The sequence below is a fragment of the Cyanistes caeruleus genome, chromosome 3 (assembly GCF_971803275.1).
Source record: "Cyanistes caeruleus chromosome 3, bCyaCae1.hap1.1, whole genome shotgun sequence".
NCBI lineage: Eukaryota > Metazoa > Chordata > Aves > Passeriformes > Paridae > Cyanistes > Cyanistes caeruleus.
Window position 1 is genome coordinate 111640924 of NC_141703.1, and position 24010 is coordinate 111664933.

At 40.2% G+C, this 24010-nt stretch overlaps 2 protein-coding genes across 20 annotated transcripts in view; one reads left to right on the forward strand and one right to left on the reverse strand.

Annotated features, from left to right (window-relative positions):
• ARL13B (ARF like GTPase 13B) overlaps positions 1-9288 on the reverse strand; it is a 33625-nt gene extending 24337 nt beyond the window's left edge. For 3 of the 14 annotated variants that reach the window (XM_086883585.1, XM_086883580.1, XM_086883584.1), the window contains exons 1-4: positions 9035-9178; positions 6471-6639; positions 4901-4967; positions 2839-3088 (exon numbers count right to left, since the gene is read on the reverse strand). In XM_086883585.1, coding sequence (XP_086739711.1) covers positions 2839-3088; positions 4901-4967; positions 6471-6539 — 386 coding nt within the window. In that variant the 5' untranslated portion in view covers positions 6540-6639; positions 9035-9178. Of the gene's footprint in view, positions 1-2838; positions 3089-4587; positions 4658-4900; positions 4972-6470; positions 6640-8815 lie in introns of all 14 variants that reach the window. The other 11 variants (XM_086883590.1, XM_086883583.1, XM_086883589.1 and 8 more) reach the window with 9 other exon arrangements.
• PROS1 (protein S) overlaps positions 1-24010 on the forward strand; it is a 42270-nt gene that overhangs the window by 10468 nt on the left and 7792 nt on the right. The window contains exons 1-10 of one of the 6 annotated variants that reach the window (XM_086883577.1): positions 9642-9902; positions 13456-13613; positions 14036-14060; positions 14399-14485; positions 15617-15739; positions 15865-15987; positions 17791-17916; positions 19935-20056; positions 21729-21847; positions 23442-23631. In XM_086883577.1, the coding sequence (XP_086739703.1) occupies positions 9833-9902; positions 13456-13613; positions 14036-14060; positions 14399-14485; positions 15617-15739; positions 15865-15987; positions 17791-17916; positions 19935-20056; positions 21729-21847; positions 23442-23631 (1143 nt within the window). In that variant the 5' untranslated portion in view covers positions 9642-9832. Of the gene's footprint in view, positions 1-9641; positions 9903-9941; positions 10284-13455; positions 13614-14035; positions 14061-14398; positions 14486-15616; positions 15759-15835; positions 15988-17790; positions 17917-19934; positions 20057-21728; positions 21848-23441; positions 23632-24010 lie in introns of those variants that run through there. The other 5 variants (XM_086883575.1, XM_086883576.1, XM_086883579.1 and 2 more) reach the window with 5 other exon arrangements.

Sequence of the window (24010 nt, forward strand, 5' to 3'; positions counted from 1 at the left end):
AAAACTCCAACTGAAATTAACTGCTGTCAAAATACAATCAAAGATCTGAACCTTAAAGTGAAAAAAATTATTTACACAGTAGCAGCAAAAAATAAACTTAAATAATGACACTACTGAAACTATTTCATTAAATATTCTCATAATTGCATATGTTAAAAATGCCTTTATCTTCCAAGGGTAGAGTAGAAATTAGCCAATAAATAAAATACCTTTATCTTCCAAGGGTAGAGTAGAAATTAGCCAATAAACAACAGCTGTACTTCCAATCATGGATTAAGACTCAAGTTTTCAAAACTCAAGTTTCAATACTTGGGAAAACAGCTGCCTGAATAAGTAATTTCCAGGTGTAAATTGGTTAGAAACAGGCCAAACAGATAAAACACACTGAAGAAGAACTGGGAAGTGAGAAAGACTTGTGAAAACCTTTTCCTTGATAGGGGGTACTATTAACTGAAAATAAGTACTATGAAATAATAGTATGAGATAAAGTTTACACTGAATTTGATATTAAGCATTCAAAATTATTAGCAGCAGAAATTTTGCAGTAATCACTAAAGTAACTTTCCAGTGTTTTCAGTGGTTACATAAATACGCAGAAAACCAAACAAATTAAAGCCCAGCTTCAAGTGTTCTAAGAAGAAAATTGAAACATTAATAGCTATAATCCCTTATCAGCAAAATAACAGGTAGAAAGTAGCTTTCTCCTAACAAAATACCTACTCAAAAATCTCCTTGGTATAAAATATCAGTCATAGCACATGGACTTGCATTTCCTATTGCACATGCTCTATGTCAACTTTAAAAAAAAAACCCAAAACCAAACCAAAGACTCCAAACAAATGCAACTAATCCCAGAGAAAACCAGCATTTGCCTGCATAATATGATGTCTGTGTGCTCGTTTCTGATAAAAGAAAGGGCAAAAGTAATCCTAAGGGAAGAAAATTTAAACTTGTATACCTATATAAGTCTTGAGGATGCTGCCAGAAGAATTTACCCATGAACATAAATAAGGTGATAACACTGAACAGTAAAAAAAAACCCCAAATAAAAAGTTTAACATCTCTAATTTATACCAAGAGGTAGTACAAGACAATACTATCAACACTTGAGGAAAATTGTCTTAAAATGATTCTGTAACACCTCCTTGGGCAGCAGTAAATAACAACATGGGATAGCAGCAATTAAATTTGTAGAAGAAAAATCACACTGAACATCAGATTTCTCATACTCCCATACTTCTGTAAAATAGAGTATTTAACACAAATTTTATGTCCACATTGTGCAATTCAGCCTCTTCTGCACAGATTAAAATACACTAATTAAAAATGTGGCGAGGCATTAGGGAATTTATTGCTCCATGGGTAGCAAGTATCTCATTATTAAAGAAAAAAACAACAAAACCAAAAAAACCACAAACAAAATCTGAACATTAAAATTAATATAATATTAAAAAAAGGCTAACTTTCAGCATAAATTTGGAAATCTGACAATACAGGAGAGAATTCTTAGTTCAAGAGGCAGTCACAGAGGGAGCACAAACCAAAGAACTACTGGATCCCTCCAGAGAACTGGGACACTGCAAAAGCAAATTCTGATCAAAGGCTCGATGTTTAATCTAATAAACAGTAATAACATCAACAAATTGGGTTAGTCACCATTAGAGCAATTAATAAATACACTCTGCCTTCTGGTTAGCTACTGATAAAGATCAAAAAGCAGTATCAAGATCCAGGGAAATGAGTGAGTTCTCTATACATCCAGTCAGCCACCCAAACAAACTCCATTATAGGATAAGAGCACAGATTTCTACAAACAAAAAAAACCAAAAAACCCCAGCAAACAAAACCAAAATATAACCCAAAACCCCCCATAAAGTTGTACTTAATTAAAAAAACACAGCACAGTTTTTCACTGTCATAGCTGCATTTTCAAAACTCATTTGAGTTAAAATATGTTTGCTTTATTTTCTTCCCTGTCCCACTAACATTCACAGCAATGAAAGGTAAAATCTAATCTATTTTCAAAATATACACCATTACTTTGCTGAACTACCCTCCACTTCATCAGTACAATTAAGCAGGTTCAGCTTCAAACCAGCAGAGCATCACTGTTTCTTAAAAATAAGAGGCCTCTCCTCTTAACTGTACAGATTCTTTATGATAGATAGCACTGGAATGTTGTGCAATTAATGCATTATGGAGGTCTTATGCTCACCGGACAAAGATACTGACTTTATGAACCATTTCAAACTTTCAGAGTTTATTTTGTAACTTTGAAAGAGTATTTGTTATCAAGTATTTCTGATGTGGAATTTAATAAAATATGTTCTTTCCAATATTTTACAAACCCTATTAAACAGAGAAAAAGCACGTGTCCAATGCAATTAAAGCAAGCCTCCTTTAATGAGATTTTGCTGATCACGTATCAGCAGCACCATGTGTTAAGTGTACAAGACATTTATTGCTGAGAGATCACACTAGTGCTGAACATAATCAACCATTTACCATTTAATTAATTGATGTAGGCATAAACAGCAACAATATTTTTACATCATGTTGCCATGCCAAATTTTTATAGCCTTTTAACCTAGCATTTCAAGTAATATTAGAATTTTAAAGTGTTAAAATAATCCCACCTTAGTATTTTTCCACGGCTAATGAAAGAGGAGGGATATTTATATCTCTGAGAAGGATTAAGTAAAACATAAAACCATAAAACTAATTGTAATATTGGTTAGTGCTAAAGCTACAGCAGTGTTAGTTACAACAGAAATAGTTATTTAGGACTAAATTCACCCCATTTCAGATTATTAGGAGAACATTTGTTACATTACTTACACTAACACAGGTTTTCCTGCTATCTTAGGGCTTTTTAAAACTTCTATCATGACTTGTTTTGTTTCTTCCATTCTTTCAATGTCACTGGAATCCACCACAAATATGACACCATAGGACTCAGCATAATAATTCTTCCAGATATTCCGAATTCGCTTTCCACCTCCTAAATCAAAGATGGTGACTTCAAAGCGTCCCTGTTTAAGATCAATTTTGGAAAACCCAACGGTTGGAGCCACATCTTCAGGAGACTCTGCCAAAGAAGAAAGCCTTCAGTTTAAAGAGGATTTTATAGTGGGATTTGTGTAGCAAAATTTGCATTTTAAAAACATGGAGCGAAACCTCCCTGTTAAATATTGCTGACCACATTTTTGCTTAAATTAAGATTTTTCCTTCTCCTCAGGGAATTTTAAATTAACTAGTCTTTCAACTAGTTACTTGAATTTAGATAGGAGCACTGGGGGAGTGGAAGTGGGGAGAAAGAGAAGGGCCCAAAAGGCAGATTTAAATATTTCACACCACAGGTCCATCGCAGTGATGGGTACTGTACTGCATTTTCAATTCCACTCATTTCCGTGGTAGTAATCCAACTCTGAGAAGGAAAACAACCAAAACAGTTAATGCACTATGACCTAGGAACCCTTGTGCTCTGCCAAATTAATTTTTTTATCTTTCATGGTTGCCAAAGCAGCTTCAGAAGTTCAAACTAAGAGCCGAGATGAAATGACTAAAACCATGTTTTTCTGTGATGTAAATTATTTGATTCCCTTTATTCAAGGCCAGTTTATAGTCTTTGTTTGTTTGCCTATTTCTATTTGCTTTTTTTTCTAATTTGCCATGCAATATGCTCAAAAAATTATAGATTTATATTTAATACTTTTGTTGCTGTCTCCCTTTCCTGAGGGCAAAGAAAGCCTGGACTCACCTCACACCACTAAGCTGTGCCTGCAGGGCTGAGATAATTTGATCTCTGTTTTATGCAGCAGGGTAGCACAATGCAAGAGAAATATGTAAAATTCAGCTTGTTGAGAGGAAAAAAAATGAAGGTCTGGCTAAAAGCACCGAGCTCTGAAGAGCAGTGCAGAAACTGAATCCCCACCAGCCTTCTGTTTCAACCCTTAAGACAGCCAAGATGGGCTTTCAGGACATTTAAGCCCTGGGAAACACTCAAAGAAATTGGAACTATCTTTTCCTTGAATTTCCCTTTAGAAATGCACATCTTTATCTCATTTTTTCCCCTGAAAAATAGAACTTTTAGATTTTGTTTCCAGAACAGAATACTGTTCTGTAGACAGTAGAACTTGTAATAGAACTGTTACATTCAGATTGTAAAGGTAGTAAAGGTGATTTTCAAATGGAATGCTAAATAATGAAACACTCCTGTAGCAAGTCTGTGAACTTGCATAACACAAGTAAACAAACTCGAGGTGGAGTCTCCAAGTCTGTCAAAACACTAGTAAGTAAACTCTTGTTCTTGCACAAGATGAGAGTTATTTAGAAAGACAATTCCACAAGGAGAGGAAAAAAAAAATACAGAATTTTTGTTTTCATAAGGACAAGTTTCATCTCATATTTTATCCTGCATGTGCCACGGCAAAGTACCCTTCAAAATCGAGTGGTCTCTTAGTGGCAATTTATCATCATTTTCTGATTATAAATAATGAGAAAAAATATGTAACACTAGAACCATCCTTTATCTTATACACACCAATTTCCTTCTTTTAAACCTTTTCTGCTTATATATACACTTACTTACAACACTGATTTTTACATAAAAGTTTACTTCTGTATGCACATTACTGGAATGGCCACCTGAAAGCAACTTCAGCACATGCAAACAAAGAAAAAAGAGAAAAAAATCAAGTCCATTGATTGTATTGTCCATTGTAATGTTTGTATCAAGATGTGATATATGTGATATTTGAATGTACAACCACCAATATTTTCTTTCAACATGGGAGGAAAAGATACATTAAGAGATGAAGCAATATTTTCAAATTTAAATCATTGAAAATTAGGAGTGATACTCTCACTGCTCCATTTGGATGATAAAATAATCACTTACCTCCTTGAATTCCTCGGACTGTGGCAGTTTTCCCAGCATTATCAAGACCCACCATTATTAGTGTCACCTTCCTCCATAAGGAGGGGAAAAAAAAAAAGACAAAGAGATTTATTTTTTTTTCCTCTAGCTACAAATCATTTATTCTATCTTTTAAACACATGCACAGCAAATTTACCACCAAATAATAGAAAGAAGAGGTATCAAAATACCAAGGCATTGTTCCTATTGTGTGTCTGGTGTTTAACCTGATTAGACAGAATGGCAGAACAAGGTATAAAATGAAAAGTCTCATATCATGGTCTAAGTTTCACACGAGACAATGATTCTGCTTTCAACTTGTACTTGCCTGCTGCAATTTAATTTCACGGTACTGTAAATTTTATTTGGTGTGGTCATGGTCCCTTTAACAATTTCTGTAATTGCAGTTGCATTCCCCTGTCTGTGCCTCCAAGTTTTTCCTGTATTAGAAAATTATTTCTGTCTCTATCAGTCTGTCTGAACAACACCACACAGTGTACAACACTTGTGTAGGCAACACCAGATGCTCAAAATAGGTGGGAATCACCATGACTTTGTTTCTAGACTGTTAATATGTAAACCAGTGGTGCTAGGAATGCACAATTTATTAGCAAACTGGTATACAGGTTAATATTTTTAGCAGGATATGATTTTAAAAGCCACAAGAAAATCATATTTATGGATGTATAACTCAGTTCTTCCTCCTATTCGCAAAGGCTCGGTGGTCAAATCAATTTGCTCAATTTTATACCCCCTGAAGTGAAGGAATTCTAAAAATCATTGTTATTTGCAGACTTAAAGCTGTAATGGTATCAAACATGAAGTGGAATTTATCCAAGTTCTTTCAGAACAGCAAGAAAACTCTGAGAAACCCAAAATTAAACAAATTATACTTTAGAATCTTAAAACACAGAAACTGGAAGGGTAAGGCAAAAACCAAACAAACTTTACCCTGAGCAGCTTAGAGGCTTTCTGTGATGGAGTGACCAGAGCGGTGGACAAAGGAAGGGTTACAGGATTGATTTATCTGGACTTCTGTCCAAATTGGAGAGATGGGTTCAGTGGATGGACTGGTGGGTGAGGATCTGCTTGGACAGTCACAGCCAGAGGGCAGTGCTGACAGCTCAGAGTTCCCATGGACACCAGTGACTGGTGGTGCCCCTCAGAGGTCCATACTGGGACCAGTGTTATTTAATATCTTCCTTAATGAGACAAAAAAGGTGCTGAGGGCACCCTCGGCAAGTTTGCAGGTGAGTGGTGAGGCTGACACACATGAAGGATGGGAAGCCATCCAGAGGGAACTGCACAAGCTTAGGAAGTGGCCCGTGGGAAGATCAGGAGGTTTATTAAGAGCAAGTACAAGGTGTTGCATCTGGGTCAGGGCATCAGCACAAGCTGGGGGGTAAGCAGATGAGGAAGAGCCCTGGGAGAAAGAACTTGGGGGTGCTGATGGGTGAAAGGCTGGACGTGATCAAATATGAAACAATGAATAAAACACAAGTGAAACACAGTTTGGGAAGGTGAGAAATATAAAATACTTTCCCATGTTTACCTGACAGGTTCCCTCCACCGTTTTAACCAGTTGCAGCAATTGGCCATTAGATTGAACATCTCTCTTCATCAGCCATCCAGAGCCACCAAAGCTACAGGAATAATGTGGGCAGGCCAGAGCAACCCAAGGAGACTGGCAGAGAGACTTCAGAGCCAAGGTTTTATCACTCCTAGAAACAAAAAAAAGGGGAAAAAAAGAAAACCAAATCAACAATAACATAGTTAGGCATCCTGCACAAAGAAGGCAGCATCCTGGCTGTTCAGTCTTGTTATCTTTCCCTTTTCCATCCCCTCACACTTCATCCACACCCCCTTTTACAGATCTGGGCAGTCACCACACACTACTTATCCCAAATAATAATGCCAGGCCACAGCACAGAAAGAAACATGCAAGTTAGAGGAGAAAGACACATCCAGCTACAAAATTTCAGTGCTTGTCTCACTAACAGGTCCCACAGCCCTGCTGATTGACAGAGAATAAGGACCAATTTCAAGCATGAGTAAGACTTACATGAACATAACAGGATAAGCCATTAAAAGCAAACAAAGAACATCCCTACCTCCTAAGTGTATTCATTTAACTGCCAATTTCTTTTGCACAAAAAGATCCCACAGCAAGGAAACTGTGGCTGTCTTGTGAGTATTTTGAGGCACTGCCAATGATATCTAAATTGTCCCTAAATTAAATAGGAGCACCAAGTACTTCCATCATTCCACAATCCCACTTTCCACTCTTCAAGCAGAAAGAAACAGAATATTTCTCTTTTTAAGAATTACCATAGTAGGCGTCCTAAAGCTTGTATCTCAAAATTCCCTTCATATTTTAAATTATAACTAACCTCAAACTAATGTAACTTTAAATTATGCCATAAATTGAATAATTAAAGATTACAACAATCATAATAAACTGTGATGGCTTAGATAATTTATAGAGGTAGGAACTGAACTCCGCCTGATCTTATGAAGCTCATTTTCAGGATGCCTTTGCATGGATCTGCTGTCATTCAGTGTCAGAAATAGGTCAGGTTTCATCCAAAGCAGACAGCAGATACTCTTTAAACATTTATATTCCATTATCCACTAGAACCTGAGAACAGCTTCTCCACAGGAGACCTGAGTGTATGAAGAGTAGAGAAGTTCCTAAAAAGAGCAAGATGATTACAACTGTTACAAGTATTAAAATCAAGCTCTGAAGAATACAAAATCATTTTAAAAAAGAAAAAAAGCCCACATGCAGTGGGCTGTGGTGCCTCAACCCACGAGCAAGATATGAACAAAGCTCACTTTTAGAACAGAGCTACACGAATTTCTAGAAAACAAAATGTAACAGCTCAGTGAACAAAATGTGCCATTGTCATTTTGTCAAATGACAAAGATGTAACATTTTCAGTGCCTGAGCATCCCCACAGAACAATTCCCATCTCATTTTATACAGACTATCTTTGCAAACTGACACAAAATTGCTCTTGAGCTTATATATGGCCTAGAGCATTCAGATGGGATTCATGAGATCAAAAGAACTTATTCAAGAATGAAAAGCAGAAAGTAACTATGCCCTAGCACAAGAATTTTTTTGTTTAAATACAAAATTATAAAAGGGGGTGGGCAGGAATTGACAAAATAGATAAAAATTTTCAGAAACAAACCACTCTAGGAGGAAAGGACATTCAACACTGCTGAAAATATTATGGTAGGGAGGCAAATCCATATCCTGATATGCCAGTTTGGAGAGACTGGATCTCTGAAATATGTAGGGAACATATGAGAAGCATTTTATAGGCTTCATCAACATCTCAAACCTGTTCCAGATATTACATCTGTCAGCTTGTTGAGGTCAAACAAAACCAACAAGCCCAGAAACCTGTCAAACTTATGAGCGAAGCCTGCACACCACTTAGGAGAGTACATTTAGCTCAGCACCTTGGGTACAGGCTTTTACAATACAGACTTTATTTCAGTCACACCAAGCCTTCCCTTTCTTGGAAACACAGGTAAACAAATAATTTACAGCTGACCCTCCTCACACAATTTAATTATTTAACTTCCTGCTGTAATGTTCCTTGTCTGAATGTCAGTTATAAGGGCACTTTACTGTGTTATATTTTGAACAGCAAACCGAAGGACTGAGCAGCAAAGTAGGTACACTCAGCAAAGATCTGTGAACACCATCCCCTCTGCCAAAATTGTAGTTAAGAGCTAAATGAGGTGTAAGGGACAACTGTGACGTCCTGAAAGCCTGAAGTACTCAAATATTTGTGCGGAACAGCTTTAGGACCGTCATATTTCCTGTAAAAAGATGTCCAGAAGTTCAAGGGAGCTTCTGCACTTTATGGCCACGTTCCCCACCTTCCTTTCCCGTTTCCAAGAGAGCAGCAGCAACTCTAAAACCCCAGCTCCGCTTCACGCATGTGTCACCTGCTCGTCTCTCCCCCTGTGGAAGAGGTTTTTTAGCTTAGAAGCCTAATGCTTTCTATAAAATCCCTTCTCTGATGCGGAAGGAGAGAGTCAGCCCTCAGGCCGCCGAGCCCCCGCCGCCTCCCCCGGGCCCTTTCCCGCCCCGCTCACCGCTGGCTCCGCCGAGGCCCCGCAGCTCAACGGCTGCGCGCGGCCCGCGGCCCGGAGCGCTCCGCCACGCGCGGCCCGGCCCCGCCACGGCGGCGGCGGCCGGCGGGGACCGGCGTCAGCTCCGGGCTGCAGCGGCCGCGCTCCGGCCGCGCTCGGCCGCTCCCGGTGAGGCGCTCAGGCGGGGCCGCGCATCGGCCGCACCCGGAGCTCCGCGGCCGCGGGGACGCGACACCGAGCCCGTCACCCCGGGAGACGGCCGACGGCGGCCGGCAAGGGACACACTTAATGGCGCGCACACATTCGCCGGGGGCGGGGCTGCAGCCGACCAATAGGAGGGGGCGGTTTGCCCGGCGGCCGCGGAGGATCAGCCAATCGGCGGCGAGGGTCGGCGCCCTCGGCCCCCCGGCGCCGTCCGGCGGTAAACACCGCAGCCATGGGGGCGACCCGGCAGCCACGGGGAGCTGTGGGCGCTGCCCGCCCGCCTCGTCCTGCCCCGCTCAGCCCCCGCCGGCGCGGGGCCCTGCCCGCTGTGCTCCCTCCTCTGCCGCCGGGGCCGCCCGCGGAGCCCGCTGCGTGCGGCCGCCGCCTCCGCGGGGCGGGCCAGGCGCGACCCGCCCGCGCCCCCGCGGCGCTGTCCGCGGCGCCCTGGTGACGCTCCCGCAGGGCAGCGCTGCCCGGACACGGCCCAGCCTCCCCCGCCGCGCCGCTGCCCCTCCCTCCCGCCCCCGGAGCCTCGCCCGGCCCCGCAGAGCAGCAGCCGCGCAGTCCCGGTGCCCGGTCCGGCCGCCCCCGGTAGCGATGAGGCCGCGGGGCCCGCGGTGCCTCCCGCTGCTGGCGCTGGCCATCGCCCTGGCCGAGGCGGCGACCTGTGAGTGAGGCGAGGCGGGGGGACGCGGGGCCGTGGCTTGGGGCGAGGGGCGGCCCGGAGCGGTGCCGGGGCCGGGCGGCCCTTCCCGGCCGTCTGGGGCATCGCGGGCTCTGCTCGCTGCTCGCAGCCCCTCGGTGCCGGGGGTTGGGCAGCGGATCCCCCGGGGCAGCCGAGCTGCGGCTCGGGGCTGTGCGCGGCTCTGGAGCTGCGTGCGGCCGCAGCGCCGCTCAGCCGCCCTCGGGAAAGTGTCTGCACAGGGAGCTCGGTTCCCTTGCTGGAACAACCCGCGGGAGATCAGGGTCTGCTCAGAAGAGTGGCTTTATTGTGCAGTCCGGGAAAGCGGCACTGACCCTTCCTGTAAGTCCAGACCTCTCAGCCTAGGTAAGAGCTACTTGCTCTTACATACAGATTAAAACAAAACAAAACAAAAAACCCCACATATATATTCTGTATTTGACACAAAAGTCTTTGAGCTTAATAGTGAGAGAAGATAGTGGAGCTGAAACAAACAGAATTGCAGCTCAAAGTAAGCCTGTTTCTGACCTGTTTTACTAATGATTAAACTGGCAGAACAGAAACCAAATGTTTACTATTCTGTAAGGTGCTGGGGTTTCAGACTTAGGGAGTAGTATCAAAAGATGAAAGTTAATTTTATAATTTTTTTAATTGGTCCTGAAAATAAATCGTCTAATAAATATTTCATAATGATATTTTCTCCTGTTTTTGTCACGTTTTCTGTTATATTTATCTTCTCCACTGCATACCTCGTCATTTTTCTTAAGAGCAGGAAATAAGCTGTCCTGCTTATCCAGAATTTCCCTGGTCCATATTGTCCTGTTTCCTATCTCTGGCTCTGAACAGTGCCAGAGATTCCTGGAATGACGGGGAGGAGAGGAGGAAGAAGAGAAAACAGCTTTAATAATGCAGCACATGCCATTCAGTAATCATAAAGTTGCCTCTGCAAGCCTCAGCGCAGGTGGATTTGATCAAACATCAGATGAGGGACACATTTTGGAGAAGGTGCAAGTAAATATTAGTGGCCAGCTTTATTTTGTCGGCTGCATAATGTCACTGATGAGCTTTTCATGATACTCTTGTCACTGGAGTTACAGAGCTGGGCAAACAAGATTGACACTTCCTACAGTGGTGTCACTTTTTATTCAGTTTTATTCAACTCCTTTCCTTGGCTGGAGTGTTAGGTAAGCTGCTCTAAGTTTTGTTTAAGTGGCCCACTTTAAGCAGGGTTATGGTTGCATCTGCACAACAGAACAGCTGTAAGAAATCACTGAATCTCATCCTCTCCAACAATTTTTTTTTTTTTTCTTTTTAGATGCTTGATAAGCATTCACTACACAGTGGCTGTACAGCACCTCTGGAAATTGTTAGGCTGTGGAGTTGCACAAGTGATCACCACATGAAGCACCCCGAGTGCATTAAGGGTTAACTTGGCTTGGCAGGGTCAGAAATGGGCTGGAGTTTCCTGTAATCAGACTGGCAACAGCAGCAGTCAGGATTTTTTTGTTTTTAATAAAGGTCCTATCATAATCTTTGTAATTAAAACACAGATGAAGAATTACACTGCTAATTCTGTGCATGGGGATTGAAATATTTGCACTACAAAAACACAGAATTTGCTCTGAGTTACATGTTTTAAGTCAGAAGTTATAGGAAACCAGCTTGTTCCCATTGCCCCACTGTATTGAGGACATGAAGTAGAAATTATTACATCTGTTTGTACACAACCGAAAATTTCTTTTATGTACTGTGAAACTGTGTGAAAATGACAATAATGTCCATAAAGGACAAAACAAGATGGTTTAAAGTCAGCTGTGAATTAAGTCTCATCTCTACACCACGGAGCCTGTGCACCACAGCTTTGATGTCAACATCTTTGTGGGGGTAGAAATCTCCCATGGAAATAAACCCAGCAGCTATAATACACAGTTCTCCTGTTTTATTGTCACTGCTTTTGCCTCAGGACAGATGGTCTTTCTGCATCCTTCTTACTAGTGAGAAATAAAGCATTTAGTCTGATTAATTGACACTTCTTACATTTCTAAGCAACTTGCTTGTTGCTCTCTGAGATAGAGGTGTGCTGTAAAACCTTGGAGGTGAGCTGTGGTATATCCACCTTATGCTCAGGAAATCTTATTTACTGCCTTACCAGGATGATTAGTTTTACCAGAATGAAAGCAAATAGATTAGTTTGTAGTTACAAGCTCAGCCCACGTCAAATTCACTCAGGAGGCTGTAACACAAAGGTATCTTCAGGTCATTACCCAATGCTACAGCACTTCAGAATGTTCCCTGTCACTTGATGGAGACCTTTAATGTGTTTAAGATGGTGTGGTCTGAGTTAAGTGTTAAATCTGGCTCCATTCAAGCTCTGGGCCTGTTTCTAGTCAGCTTCCTTGATCTTTTTCTTTCCTGTTAGTGCAGAGAAACTGGGAGCTCTGCTGTGGCACTTGGCTGCTGGTGTGGCTCATGGGTGCTCTGGGTCTGAGGGGTTGTCACAGGCAGTCCTGGACTGATGCTGTGCTTGAATGGCTCTTTTCTTTGGGGCTGGGATGGATGTGTACAGCCACCACACCTGATGTGCACGGCAGGTGTCACAGCCCTCACACAGCTGGGCAGTCTGCAAGGTTAAGTTGTGCAGAGGCTGCAGAAAGGAGGGCAGGTGTGAAAGTGTGGTGCTCTCAGTTAATATCTGTCATCTGCACACTTTAACCCAATCAGCTGGACTTCTTCCAGCTGTGCTCATCTGTTTTTCTCATGGTCACAAGCTATACCCAAAAATTAAACCAGGCAGTCTAATTTAGAGGCTGTTCCTGGAGTGTTGTATGCTCTGCAAAGAACATCGAAGCAGACATCTTTCATTTTTAGTGTCATTTCTCAGTGTTCATCACTTGTTAAAAGTCACTAAAATGACAATAACCAGACACGTGAAAATTAAATAATGACTTATGCTGAGACATAAAAGGTGGCAAGGATTGTTTTACCTTGTAAAATGTGAATGTATTTATAGATTGCCTGCCTTGATATTCCCAGGATAGCATTCTCACCTTTGCCTGTTCTGAAAAATAAAATTACATTTATGTTACTTACATATAACAGGTAGCCTGACTTTGTAAGACATAATTTTGGTCTCACATAAATTAAGTAGGGTCAGAATGTTTACTTTCAGATCACTGAAACCAGTAATATAATTAGCTTTTTTTATCTACTTGTTGGTTACATATCTCACTTTGTAATAACCATAATCTAAAAACATAAATCTTGTACTGAGTATGACATGTACATTAGGCTTCAGGCATGGATGCTATTAGGGATTAATAGTACAGATTAAAGTTTTAGGATTTTTTTGCTCAGAAACAGCTTCCACATAGAGACTCCTATAATTTCTTGCTAGCATTTTTCGAAACAATAGCGAACATCAACTCCTGACTAAGCATGTAATTCAGAATTTTGTGTTAAATTCTCATACTTGCTCAGTGTTTACAGCACTTCTCAGCTGTTGCAAAAATAATAACGGAGTTGCTTTGTTTCTCTCAAGTTTTACCCCAGCAGTATGCCTCTCAGTTCCTGCTGAGGAAACGCCGAGCAAACTCTTTCATGGAAGAAAGTAAGAAGGGAAATCTAGAAAGAGAATGCATTGAAGAATTATGCAACAGGGAAGAAGCCAGGGAAATCTTTGAAAATAATCCTGAAACTGTAAGTATTTTATGAGTATCTATGACATAGATTGTAGTTCTTGGCAGGGGGAAAGACAGAAGCACATGGAATTCACAGCTCCCAGTAATAACACTAGACAACATCCCTCCATTTAAAGAGACAATTTTCAAAGTAATTTTGACACTCAGTTAATTTGCATTGGCTTCATTTTCAAAGTGTCCAATTCAGTGCAGTATTTTAATCTCACCACTGAGTGCTGTGTGTATTAAATGGTCTTCTGCTTTAGCCCAAACAATAGTCATATAGAAAACCAGGCCTATATTCTGTGACTCAAAGTAACTTTTGTCTACTTTTGTAGTTATAATACCAATATACTTTAGAGTACATTCAATGATGTATTTTGCTGTCATTTTATCTGCCTGAATTTTTTCTTAGCCTTTATTTTTCTTTTCTTTCTGCAGGAATATTTTTATCCCAAATATTTAAGTAAGTACAAAAAAAAAACAACAACCTAAACAACTGTGGTGTATGATTCAGTGATGCTCTCATTTGGGTAATTTGGTCACTGGTTTAGTTTTTCTGCCCCTAGCACTGGGATGATTTCCATGCTGATTATAATGCAGAGCATGTCCTGTGTGCCGAGATCCTCACAGAGGCACTCTGGAGGTTGGGCTGTGATCAGCTGTCCTTAACATGCCCAGACCAGTTTTGCAATTCAAGCTGTGAGAGCAGGCTCTTTGAAGATGCCATGCAGCAAGTGGTGTAATTTCAGTGTAAATGAGCTGTTTGGACCCTGAGCTGATTGTGTGGCTTTGCATTTGCAGGCTGCCTTGCCTCCCATCGAGCAGGGGTGTTCAGGGTGGCTGCAGTCACTCCAGACTCTCCAGCTGACCTGAGGGCTTGTGTCAAGGGTAAGTCCTGATGTTGGAACACACAGTGGCTAAAAAGCAGTTCACAGGGACACAAAAAGAGACAAATAATCATTTAGCTCAGGCAAATTCAATAATCAAAACCAGCAACTGACCAAAATACATGAGGTGAGACAGAGCATTTCCAGAGAAAGTAGTTTAAGTGACTGCTTTTAACTTCATAAAAGGATCACAATTGACTTGCAACCTGGAAGGCAGGGTTCCTCTGCAAACAGAAGTGTCCTATACCAACCCAACAATATTCCCCAGTGTGTCCTCTGTACTCTATCACATCTTTAACATTTATGCCAAACCCTTTGCCTCTAGCAAGTCATATTCTGTCAGGTGGAGTAAGAGATCCTCTTGTTAATTGTCATTTCTACCACTCTTAAGCATAGCTGCATTACCAGCTGAAAATTTCAAAAACAAAACCAAAACCAAACAAATCAAAATATTATTTGGAACACAGTCATGGATTCCAAACAAAAGATCACAAAGCGTGAAACTTGGGATGTTTCTCAAATGTAAAGAAACTTCCAATTAATTTGAATAAGAGTACTTATCCTTTACCTTCTGACACTCCTTTTATCATTGAAAGCAATGGAAGGCAAAAAAATTCTTAAAAATTACACTGCACGTGGTCATGGCTGAACATGTTTTCCAGCTCAGTTTGTAATAATGCAATAAATTACCAGCTTCTCTGTCTGACCACTATTGAACAGAGAAACTCAACTCTCTAATCTTGAATTCTTGAAACTTTGACCTTTCTAGTGAAATTTGTGCTAATATGATGGGGGCAGAGCACTGTTCTTTAAAAACTGAAATACAACTTTTAATATAATAGTATCAAGTCTGGTCACATTTTGCAGGGATTATCTTAGCAAGTAATTTGTTTTCTAGTTATTTTCTGCCTGACAAAGGAAAAGTACCAGTAGCTTTATATGTTCTCACTCACTTAAAAATTCTTGCTGACAGAATGAGTAGCAAGATTGTTGTGGGAGTGCTTCATATTATTCATCAAGACCTTTCCTATTTCATAACAGGTACCTGTATGAAGAGAAGAAAAATGACTAAAGCTATTCTTAAGGAGAAATAACCCCAAATAACAAGGATTTTATGTTTTCCATCCCACAGAAATTTCAAACCAGTGCAGCCCCCTGCCGTGCCACAAAGATGGATATAAGGATTGCATAGATGGACAAGCCAAGTATACCTGTGTCTGTAAAGCAGGATGGAGAGGAGAGAACTGTGAGGAAGGTGCAGTCTTCAATTTCATGTTGGTTCTCAGAAGCACAATTACATTTTTACTGTTGAATAGTATTTGCAGCTGGTCAATTGATGCCTTCCTCACAGCAGAGAGTTTTATTCCCTTTTCTTTATAGATATTAATGAATGTGAAGACTTCAATGGAGGTTGCAGCCAGCGCTGTTCCAATTTCCCTGGGAGCTTCCGCTGCCTGTGTGAAGATGGCTACTTCATGCATTCCAACAAGCGGGATTGTGGAGGTAGGGAGACTCCAGAGGGACATCTTTCCATGCCACCATAGTGCCTGCTGACCAGAGAGAGGGAAGAGTTTGATCCAATAGTTCCATAAATGCTCCTGCATTGCCTCTGAAATATCCAGTCCTGGTTTAATTTGGCTGCTCATTCCTGACACACTGCAGGCATTTGGGCAGCTGAATAATGAACCAGATTAAGAAGCAAGGAAAGAAAGAGGGAACGGCTATAGATGAGATTCTTCTTCATTACTGGAGCTCCATAAAGCTCATTTTGGTCTCTCACCATATCACATATCCTTTAAGCTTGCTGAAACAAGAATCTAAAGTGATATGAATAGCTGATATTGTTACCATGGAATTTCTCTCTGGTAAACACTTAGGCTAAATCACTCCTAATTAGCCATGCTGCTCTTTCTGCAGTTTGAAGTTCATTGGAGAAGAAACTATTAATGAATCAAAAATATCTCATAATGGAAAGATTTTTCTTTAATTCACCCATCATAATTTTTTCTGCACATGCTTGTGCCTACCATTGGCCATGACCGACATGCTTCATTCCATTCCAAATAAAGACTGTATTGACATAATTAACAGTTCTTACTGCATAGTTAGAAAAAATTACAACTTCATTTCATTTTAATGTCATATTTTATTACCAAATTATGACAACAGTTTTGGATAATGTCAGATAATTTTAGAGGTTAAACTTGATGGCCATCTTCTACCACTTTCTTTAGTCTAAATATTTTTGTGAATTAATAACCTCTAAAGACATGCCATAATGACAGAAGACTGAGGGTTTATGAAAAAGGGCAAGCAGATAAATTGGTTAGAACCTCTGTAATTCTTGGAAAGACACTGGAAAATCTGGTAAAAAACTAATCAAAAATAAACTAATATATCTTAGTGCTTTGAATGTTAGTTTAATCATTGGATAAACTGCATTTAAATATTTTTAATATTTTTAAATATTTAAAATATTTAAATATTTTTAAAAGTTAAATAATCAGGAGTTTGGAATACACTTATTAACTGTAGAAGGGTAGTCTGAATTCAGGGCAGCTTTGACTTAATACAGTTGCAGGACTCCAAGCAAGCCAGTGGCAGAATCTCCTGTTTCCACAACTGCTACAAAACCACAGAGAAAATCAGAATGATCCCTGCATTCACAAGTGGGAGTGCAGTACTACCAGGGATCTGAAGCTTTTCTGTCTCAAACACACTTAATAAGATTGATACGATACCCTGAATCCCGTTGTCACATCTGCATTTGCAAAATGACATTGACAAATTGGAAACAAGACAGAAGATAGACACTAAAATGGTTTGAGGGATAGAGAGTGAGTGAGAGACTTGAACACCTCTCAGCATAGCCAATTAAAAGAAAACTGACATGAATTGATTGTAGCATGGAAGAACCTCTGATTGGATTATCTCTTGTCTTTCTGGACAAGAGATGTCTTTTTCTAAGATGGGATTTTACCATGCAGTCTGGTTTAGTTTATGGGAAATCTGCAGTCTGTTTCTCTCTATGCCTTCCTAGACATGCATCCCTTTCCCTGTTACCCACAGAGGGCATGAAGGGATGGGAAAAATAGGCAGGCAGAGAATTTTTTCACTGGGAGCATGCAAAAGTGTCTTTTACAGCCCTCTGGAAATCTTCCTGGCTGTAGCCCTAGTCTGCTGTGACAGCATGGTAGAGCTACCAAGAAAATTTGCCAGCCTCACTCAGTTTGCACAGGATAAGGCTGGGAAGAAAAATGGTGTGCAAGAGTGGGAGTTGTTTTTTAATGACTTGTTTGTTTCTAGATATAAATGAATGTGTGCTACATCCAAACATCTGTGGGACAGCCATCTGTAAAAACACCCAGGGGAGATATGAGTGTGAATGTCCAGAAGGCTACACATATAATTCAACTTCCAAAAACTGTGAAGGTGGGTCTTTGCCCCCAGCTCCCTCTTTTCCATATCTTTCATCTTCCCCTTCCCCTTTTCTTTTTTTAATCCACTGCTATACCAAACTGAGCTCCTCATCTACTGACGAATCTTCATATTCTTTATTAAATTAGTTGTTTCTTAGGTTGTCAGGCTTTATTATGTGACAGCATGGGAGTTCTCTAAAGGTTTTTTCAAAAGGTTTTTTATAAAGACCTCAAATGTCAAATAAAACTATTCCTAAATATCCAGAGAAAGAACTGTGAAAAAAGGAGATGCTCCAAAAGAATCTTTCGTGAAATTAAAATCTGGAACTAAAAATTTCCAAAGTTCTGTAACAATTATAGCAGAGTTGAAAAATATTGATAGCTAGCAGTGAAGTAGCAAGAAGCCACTCATACAAAGACCATAACTTCTCCAGTGTTGAAAGTATTTTCATATTTGTCCTAGAATATTTTTTATTTTTCTCTGCTTATTAAATCTTCTGTTTACTGCACATCAGAAATTAAATTTCAATTGTAAACAGATGTGAAAGCTCTTAGAATTTTACAATGGAGACAAATCTACACTGTCAGTTTAAGAAAAACCTGTCAGTGAGTGAAAAAGCTGCCTTATATTACTGCTAAAAAGGACACAGAAGCAGCTTCTTGGTGGCCATGAGTCTTTTGCTCCATGGCTTTTCCTGCAGGTCTCTTGTGGTAAGGCTCTGCACAGTGGTAATGATTGCATATCCAGGTGTCAGCTCTTTGTCCAGTTGGATTAAAACACTACTGAAAATTTTCTGTTCCTGAATGCACCAAAGTGAGAAAAACTTCACAGTAATTAATTCTTACTCTTAGGGTTTCCTTCAGATAAATTCAATTTGATGCAGCCCATGTAAGTGTTGTATTTCTGCTGGAACATGGGTTCAGGAGCTTGCAGGATGACGACGTTCCAACAGGGAAAGTCTTACCTCCCTAGCAGGAGGATTATGGTGCTAAGCTTTTAGACCTTGTTGTAACCACATTAAATGAGTCACCAAATCCTGTCTAAGGACAGGATTGTGCAGCCTGACAGGAACGTAGCCTTACAGAAATACTAAATGACATGAGCTTTTCATTGTTGTATTGCTTGTAGGTGGCTAAACTCAATTATGCTTATTAGGAAAATTGAATTTACATACATTTATGCACAGCTTTCTCTGTGATGACAGATACTATTACACTGAAGAACAGAACAGGGTTTGTTTTTTTTCCTTACCTCTCTTCCTCCAAGCAACAGCAGCAAAAAAGAAAAGTACTTCAGTCTTAAAACCCCCCCAGATTTAAATGCATTTCATTGGTACAAAATAATTTTTTTCTTCCCACTAGAAGGGATATTTGTTTCAGAATAAATGTTACAATTTCTTTATCTGAAGACCAAATCATCCTCATTGGAGTTTCTTGTCAAGGAGAGATTTTGTTTCTATATTAGAAATGTAAGATTTACATTAGCCATTTAAACAGCTTTTCATTTGTAAATTACTTACTTTGCACAACCTAATAAATATAAAATGAAATTCTTTTAGTTGATATCGCTTAAATCATCTCAAATCAGACTATTCTCCACAAGTAGATGCTGTCTGAAACTTAGACATTATGAGATTGTTGTATGTTATTTTAAAAGGTATTCTGCCCTGAGATTATTTGGGATTTATATTAATAAAGCACATCTTTTCTTCACATATTTGCCATATATACTTTTAATAATCTGAGCTCTCATCATGTTTTACAAGGAGAGGAAGAGATCTGACTCAATAGGATTTGTGCCATCTGTGATAGCAATTTATGAGGTCTCACACTATTCAGCCAGCTTATGCCTTAGAAATCAGACCAAATTGTCTCCAGCTCTGCAGTCCAGGCCTGTTATCAGATTACTGAATCACCTTTTTGATTCATGTTATTCCAGAGAACTTCTCTGGTCTGTTATTCCATTAATTCGTGTTAGTTTTCTGTCCATGCCATGAAAAAAGTCTTTCTGTCTGCTTCAATTTCCCCTAGATATTGATGAATGTGCTGAAAATATTTGTGCTCAGCTCTGTGTGAACTCACCAGGAAGTTACAGCTGCTATTGTGATGGCAAGAAAGGGTTCAAGCTCTCTAAGGACATGAAGAATTGCGAGGTAAAACTGTACTATGTACACTTCTATGTGGAAAATCACAAAGTTGAGTATTTCTTGATGAGAGGATTGCTTAGATTAAAGCAAATAGGAAGCTATTTGAGAACTGATTAAAAATTCCTGAGAATATGTCAGGGATTCTGATCTATGGTTTGGCTCACAAAGCAGCAGAGATTTGGATGCCACTCAGTTCATGCATGCTCACTTACAGGAGTCTTGTCAAAAGCAGTTTGCTTTAGCCAGGCATCTTTATTCCCTGCTGCTTCCAAAATAAGTCTCAGCTTTCTCCTACCAAACAAATAATTCCTGTTCAGCCTACTCAGAGACAGAATGTTCCTTTTGTCCATATGTTCCCAAGTTTTCCTTAGGCTGTGCAAAAGTTTTCACTCTCTATTTCAGAATTACTTGGTTTGATTTGAAAAAAAAAAAAAACCACCCTGGATTGTTTTCCACAGATCTCATCTGCCATAGCTTAAGGAAAAGCACTCAGTAATACTTGCCATTTGGAGAACATCTTGCAGCCAAAATTGGCTGCTCTTGATCAGTTTGAAAATTTACACTTCTTAGGAGCAGAAAGTTTGAAACTCCAGAGAATCAGTGTTCAAGGACTGAAGTCCAAGGATTTCTTTGTAAGTGGTTCTCTGTATACTTTGAAAAGTTCAGGCAGTCTGAGATGTTATGTGAAGTGAGCTCAGATAACTGCCAACAATAAAGGACTTCTAACAACAATAAAACACTTCTATCAGAGTATAAGAAAATTTGGCTTAAAGTCCAGGAACAAGATCTGACACAAGTTCCAGAATTATTAGTATTAGGTCTTGTTTGTACTTACTGATATTTAATGAACAACACTTGGCAGTCATTCTATTTCATTTTGCTCATCCTTGAAATGGTGAGATGTAATGAGGTTGGAATATGCTCTTATTTTCAGTGCTGTTGTTCAAAAGTGATTAATTCTCTATCTGGAAGTTAGTTTCATGCTTTTTAATTGGGGGAAAAAAAAAGTTCAGTCAGCTGAAAATATGTTCAATCTAAAGACTAGTGACACCAGCAGCCATAAAATGAAGTAGCCATAAAATTCAAGAAGAGCACCTGTACATTTAATGGAACTGCTGCATCAGGAATAGCAAAGTCAGAGTGTAGAAAACAGTCACAGAATACTTTGAGGGATTCAAATTTGATCAAAGAGACTTTGAGACTCCTACTTGTCCATAAGCACTGTGATTCTTTAATTCCTCTTTAACACAGTCTTCCCAAGATACAGCTCTGGTCTGTTCCCTTCTAACACCTGAGCAGGTTTAAAGCTGCAGAACTTTAATAATGAAGCTTGGTAGTTCCCTAGAAGGTGGGTGTCATGTATCCCTGGTAAATGAAAAATGCTTTATGGAAGATTGGAATTCTTAGTTCAAAAACTAAATATTTAAATATTAGTTTCAATCCACCAGAACTGTGTGTCAACCTGGATTATCCTCCAGCAGTATAAATAATGGATGTTTCAAGTAAAAGCAAAACCACACCATTTCATTTGTACATAGGTATTCAAGGTTAAAAAAAAAACTAAAACAACAGAGGTAAGCCACTACTTTAAAAATAAAAAAGGGTAGCAGGCAACAACAGGAGTTGCTTCGTAAGCTATCACAATGCATTAACAGCCTTTTTTCTCTACCATTTTCAGTCTGTTACTGAGTGTATCCCACTGAATCTTGAAAAGAATTATCAACTGCTTTACCTGGCAGAGCAATTTATAGGAATTCCCGTTCTCTACTTAAAGTTCAAACTGCCAAATGTTACAAGGTAAGCATTTGCTATTGATTAAAGGATGCATTGGAATGACAGACATTTGTTTCCATTAATTTTCTGTGGGTTTAGGAGGAATGCATTGCATGCCTAAATTATATCACCATCTCCCCCTTGGATAAGATACTTTTATATAATGGATGGATGGATGGATGGATGGATGGATGGATGGATGGATGGATGATGGATGGATGATGGATGGATGATGGATGGATGGATGGATGATGGATGGATGGATGGATGGATGGATGGATGGATGGATGGATGGATGGAAAGGCATTAAGAATTATTAACATAAAATTCAGAAGTTATATGAAAATAGTTGCAGTGTAGCTTCCAGTTATACATGGGAATGGCTTTAGTTTGGATGTTGCTGCTCCTTCACCCCTGCTTTGGGTAGAAGCTGGGACGTGCTCTGCCCACCCTGCTGAGCAGCAAAATCAGGCCATTGCCCCCCTGCCCCTTCCTGGACTTCCTTTCACACACAGAGTGTTCCAAAACATCCACAGAGCACGGTGCCTTGTCTAGGGCACCAGCTGGATGATTTTCTTTACAGCTGTCAGAGCGATTGCTCGTGGCACTGACCCCCTTTATTGCTCTTGGACTTCTTTGCTGCCACAGCCGAAATTGCAGCAATCCCTGAATTAGTGACCAAACAATTGGAAGGTAACAGCAGCAGCAGCTGTCGAGCTGGTGATCCCCAGAGCCTCAGAACCGTACAGATGGACATAAATACTGGGAACTCTGTCCTCTGCCGCTGTTCCAAGCTGACCGGGTGCTAATGCTGTCCTGGAAGAGCTTCCTGAGATGATAAGTGTTTGAAGTTCGGTGTAAATACAGAGCGGGTTTCGCTGCGTCTGGCGAGGGACAGCCCCATCTAGGGGACACAGAGCAGCACTGCGAGGGACAGCGACCCCAGTTCTGAGTGACAGCTGCCTTGCCAAACCCCAGCTTTCCAATTTCCAAATGCTTTGCATTCTCCTTTCACCCTTAACCTGTTTTGTCTAGTCCCAAAGACTATTTTTTTACTCTGCTTCTATTCTCCTTTCTTCCACTGCATAGCAAATCCTAATTTTGTTACATACACACATTCAACCTAGATCCAGCCAACAAATCCTCAAATGAGAGAATAGCATATGAAGGGCAGAGTGAATTTCTAGGTTATAATTCTTTCAGGACAACGCTTGGTAACCCTTGGTTGTACTGAAGCACATCATAGATCTTCTATTTTGTCTTCCTTGCATCCCTACAAAATACAATAGGAATATTACATCTCTCTTCCTACTCGGAAGGGAGTGGGATATCCTTCACAGGTAAAGCTCAGAGGGAATTTGGGAACTGCACCAAGGTTCTTTCAAATCCCAGGTCAGGGTGTTAACCTGAAAACTTCCCACTGGATTTGAGTGAATAAGACTTATATTCCTTTTGACTTTGACTTTTGACTATGTGCAAAAATCACAACTGCTCAGAAACAGAGACAAAAAAGTTACTACCTGTGAACCTTTCTCTAACCCTACTAATGAGTTATCCTGTGCTGTACAGTATTTCACCTTTCCTGTCTTCTTATTAAGATTCCTTCTTCACAACTCAGATTTACAGCAGAGTTTGATTTCCGGACATATGACGCAGAGGGGGTTATCCTGTATGCAGAATCCCTGGACAGCTCAGCATGGATCTTGCTTGCTCTTCGGGATGGAAAGATTGAGATTCAATTCAAGAATGAATTTGGAACAAAAGTCACCAGTGGAGGCAAAGCCATTAATGATGGACTGTGGCATATAGTGAGTTGGATTTTCTTCTCCCATTCCCTTCCTTTTACACACTGTGGGAAGTTGTTGATAAATAAAGTAGGGAGAAACTGAGCAACTACTGAAACACTTAAAATGATGCACTCAAGCTCCAGATTTAAAAACCAACCAAGAAATGCATAGGAATGCCTTGCATCAGGAAATTCTGCTACCTTTTAAGAATCAAGGAAATTATATTTACCTCTAGCTATCAACATAGCAATTATTAATTTTAAACATGGAAAGGACAGTGGCATTATATTCAAAATTCTGATTGCATAGTCAAGTGCACATTTATTGGATACTTTGTGTTTAGAGCAAATTTTAGATCTGCTAGACCAAAAATTCATCTTGCTTTTCAAGCCTTCCTACC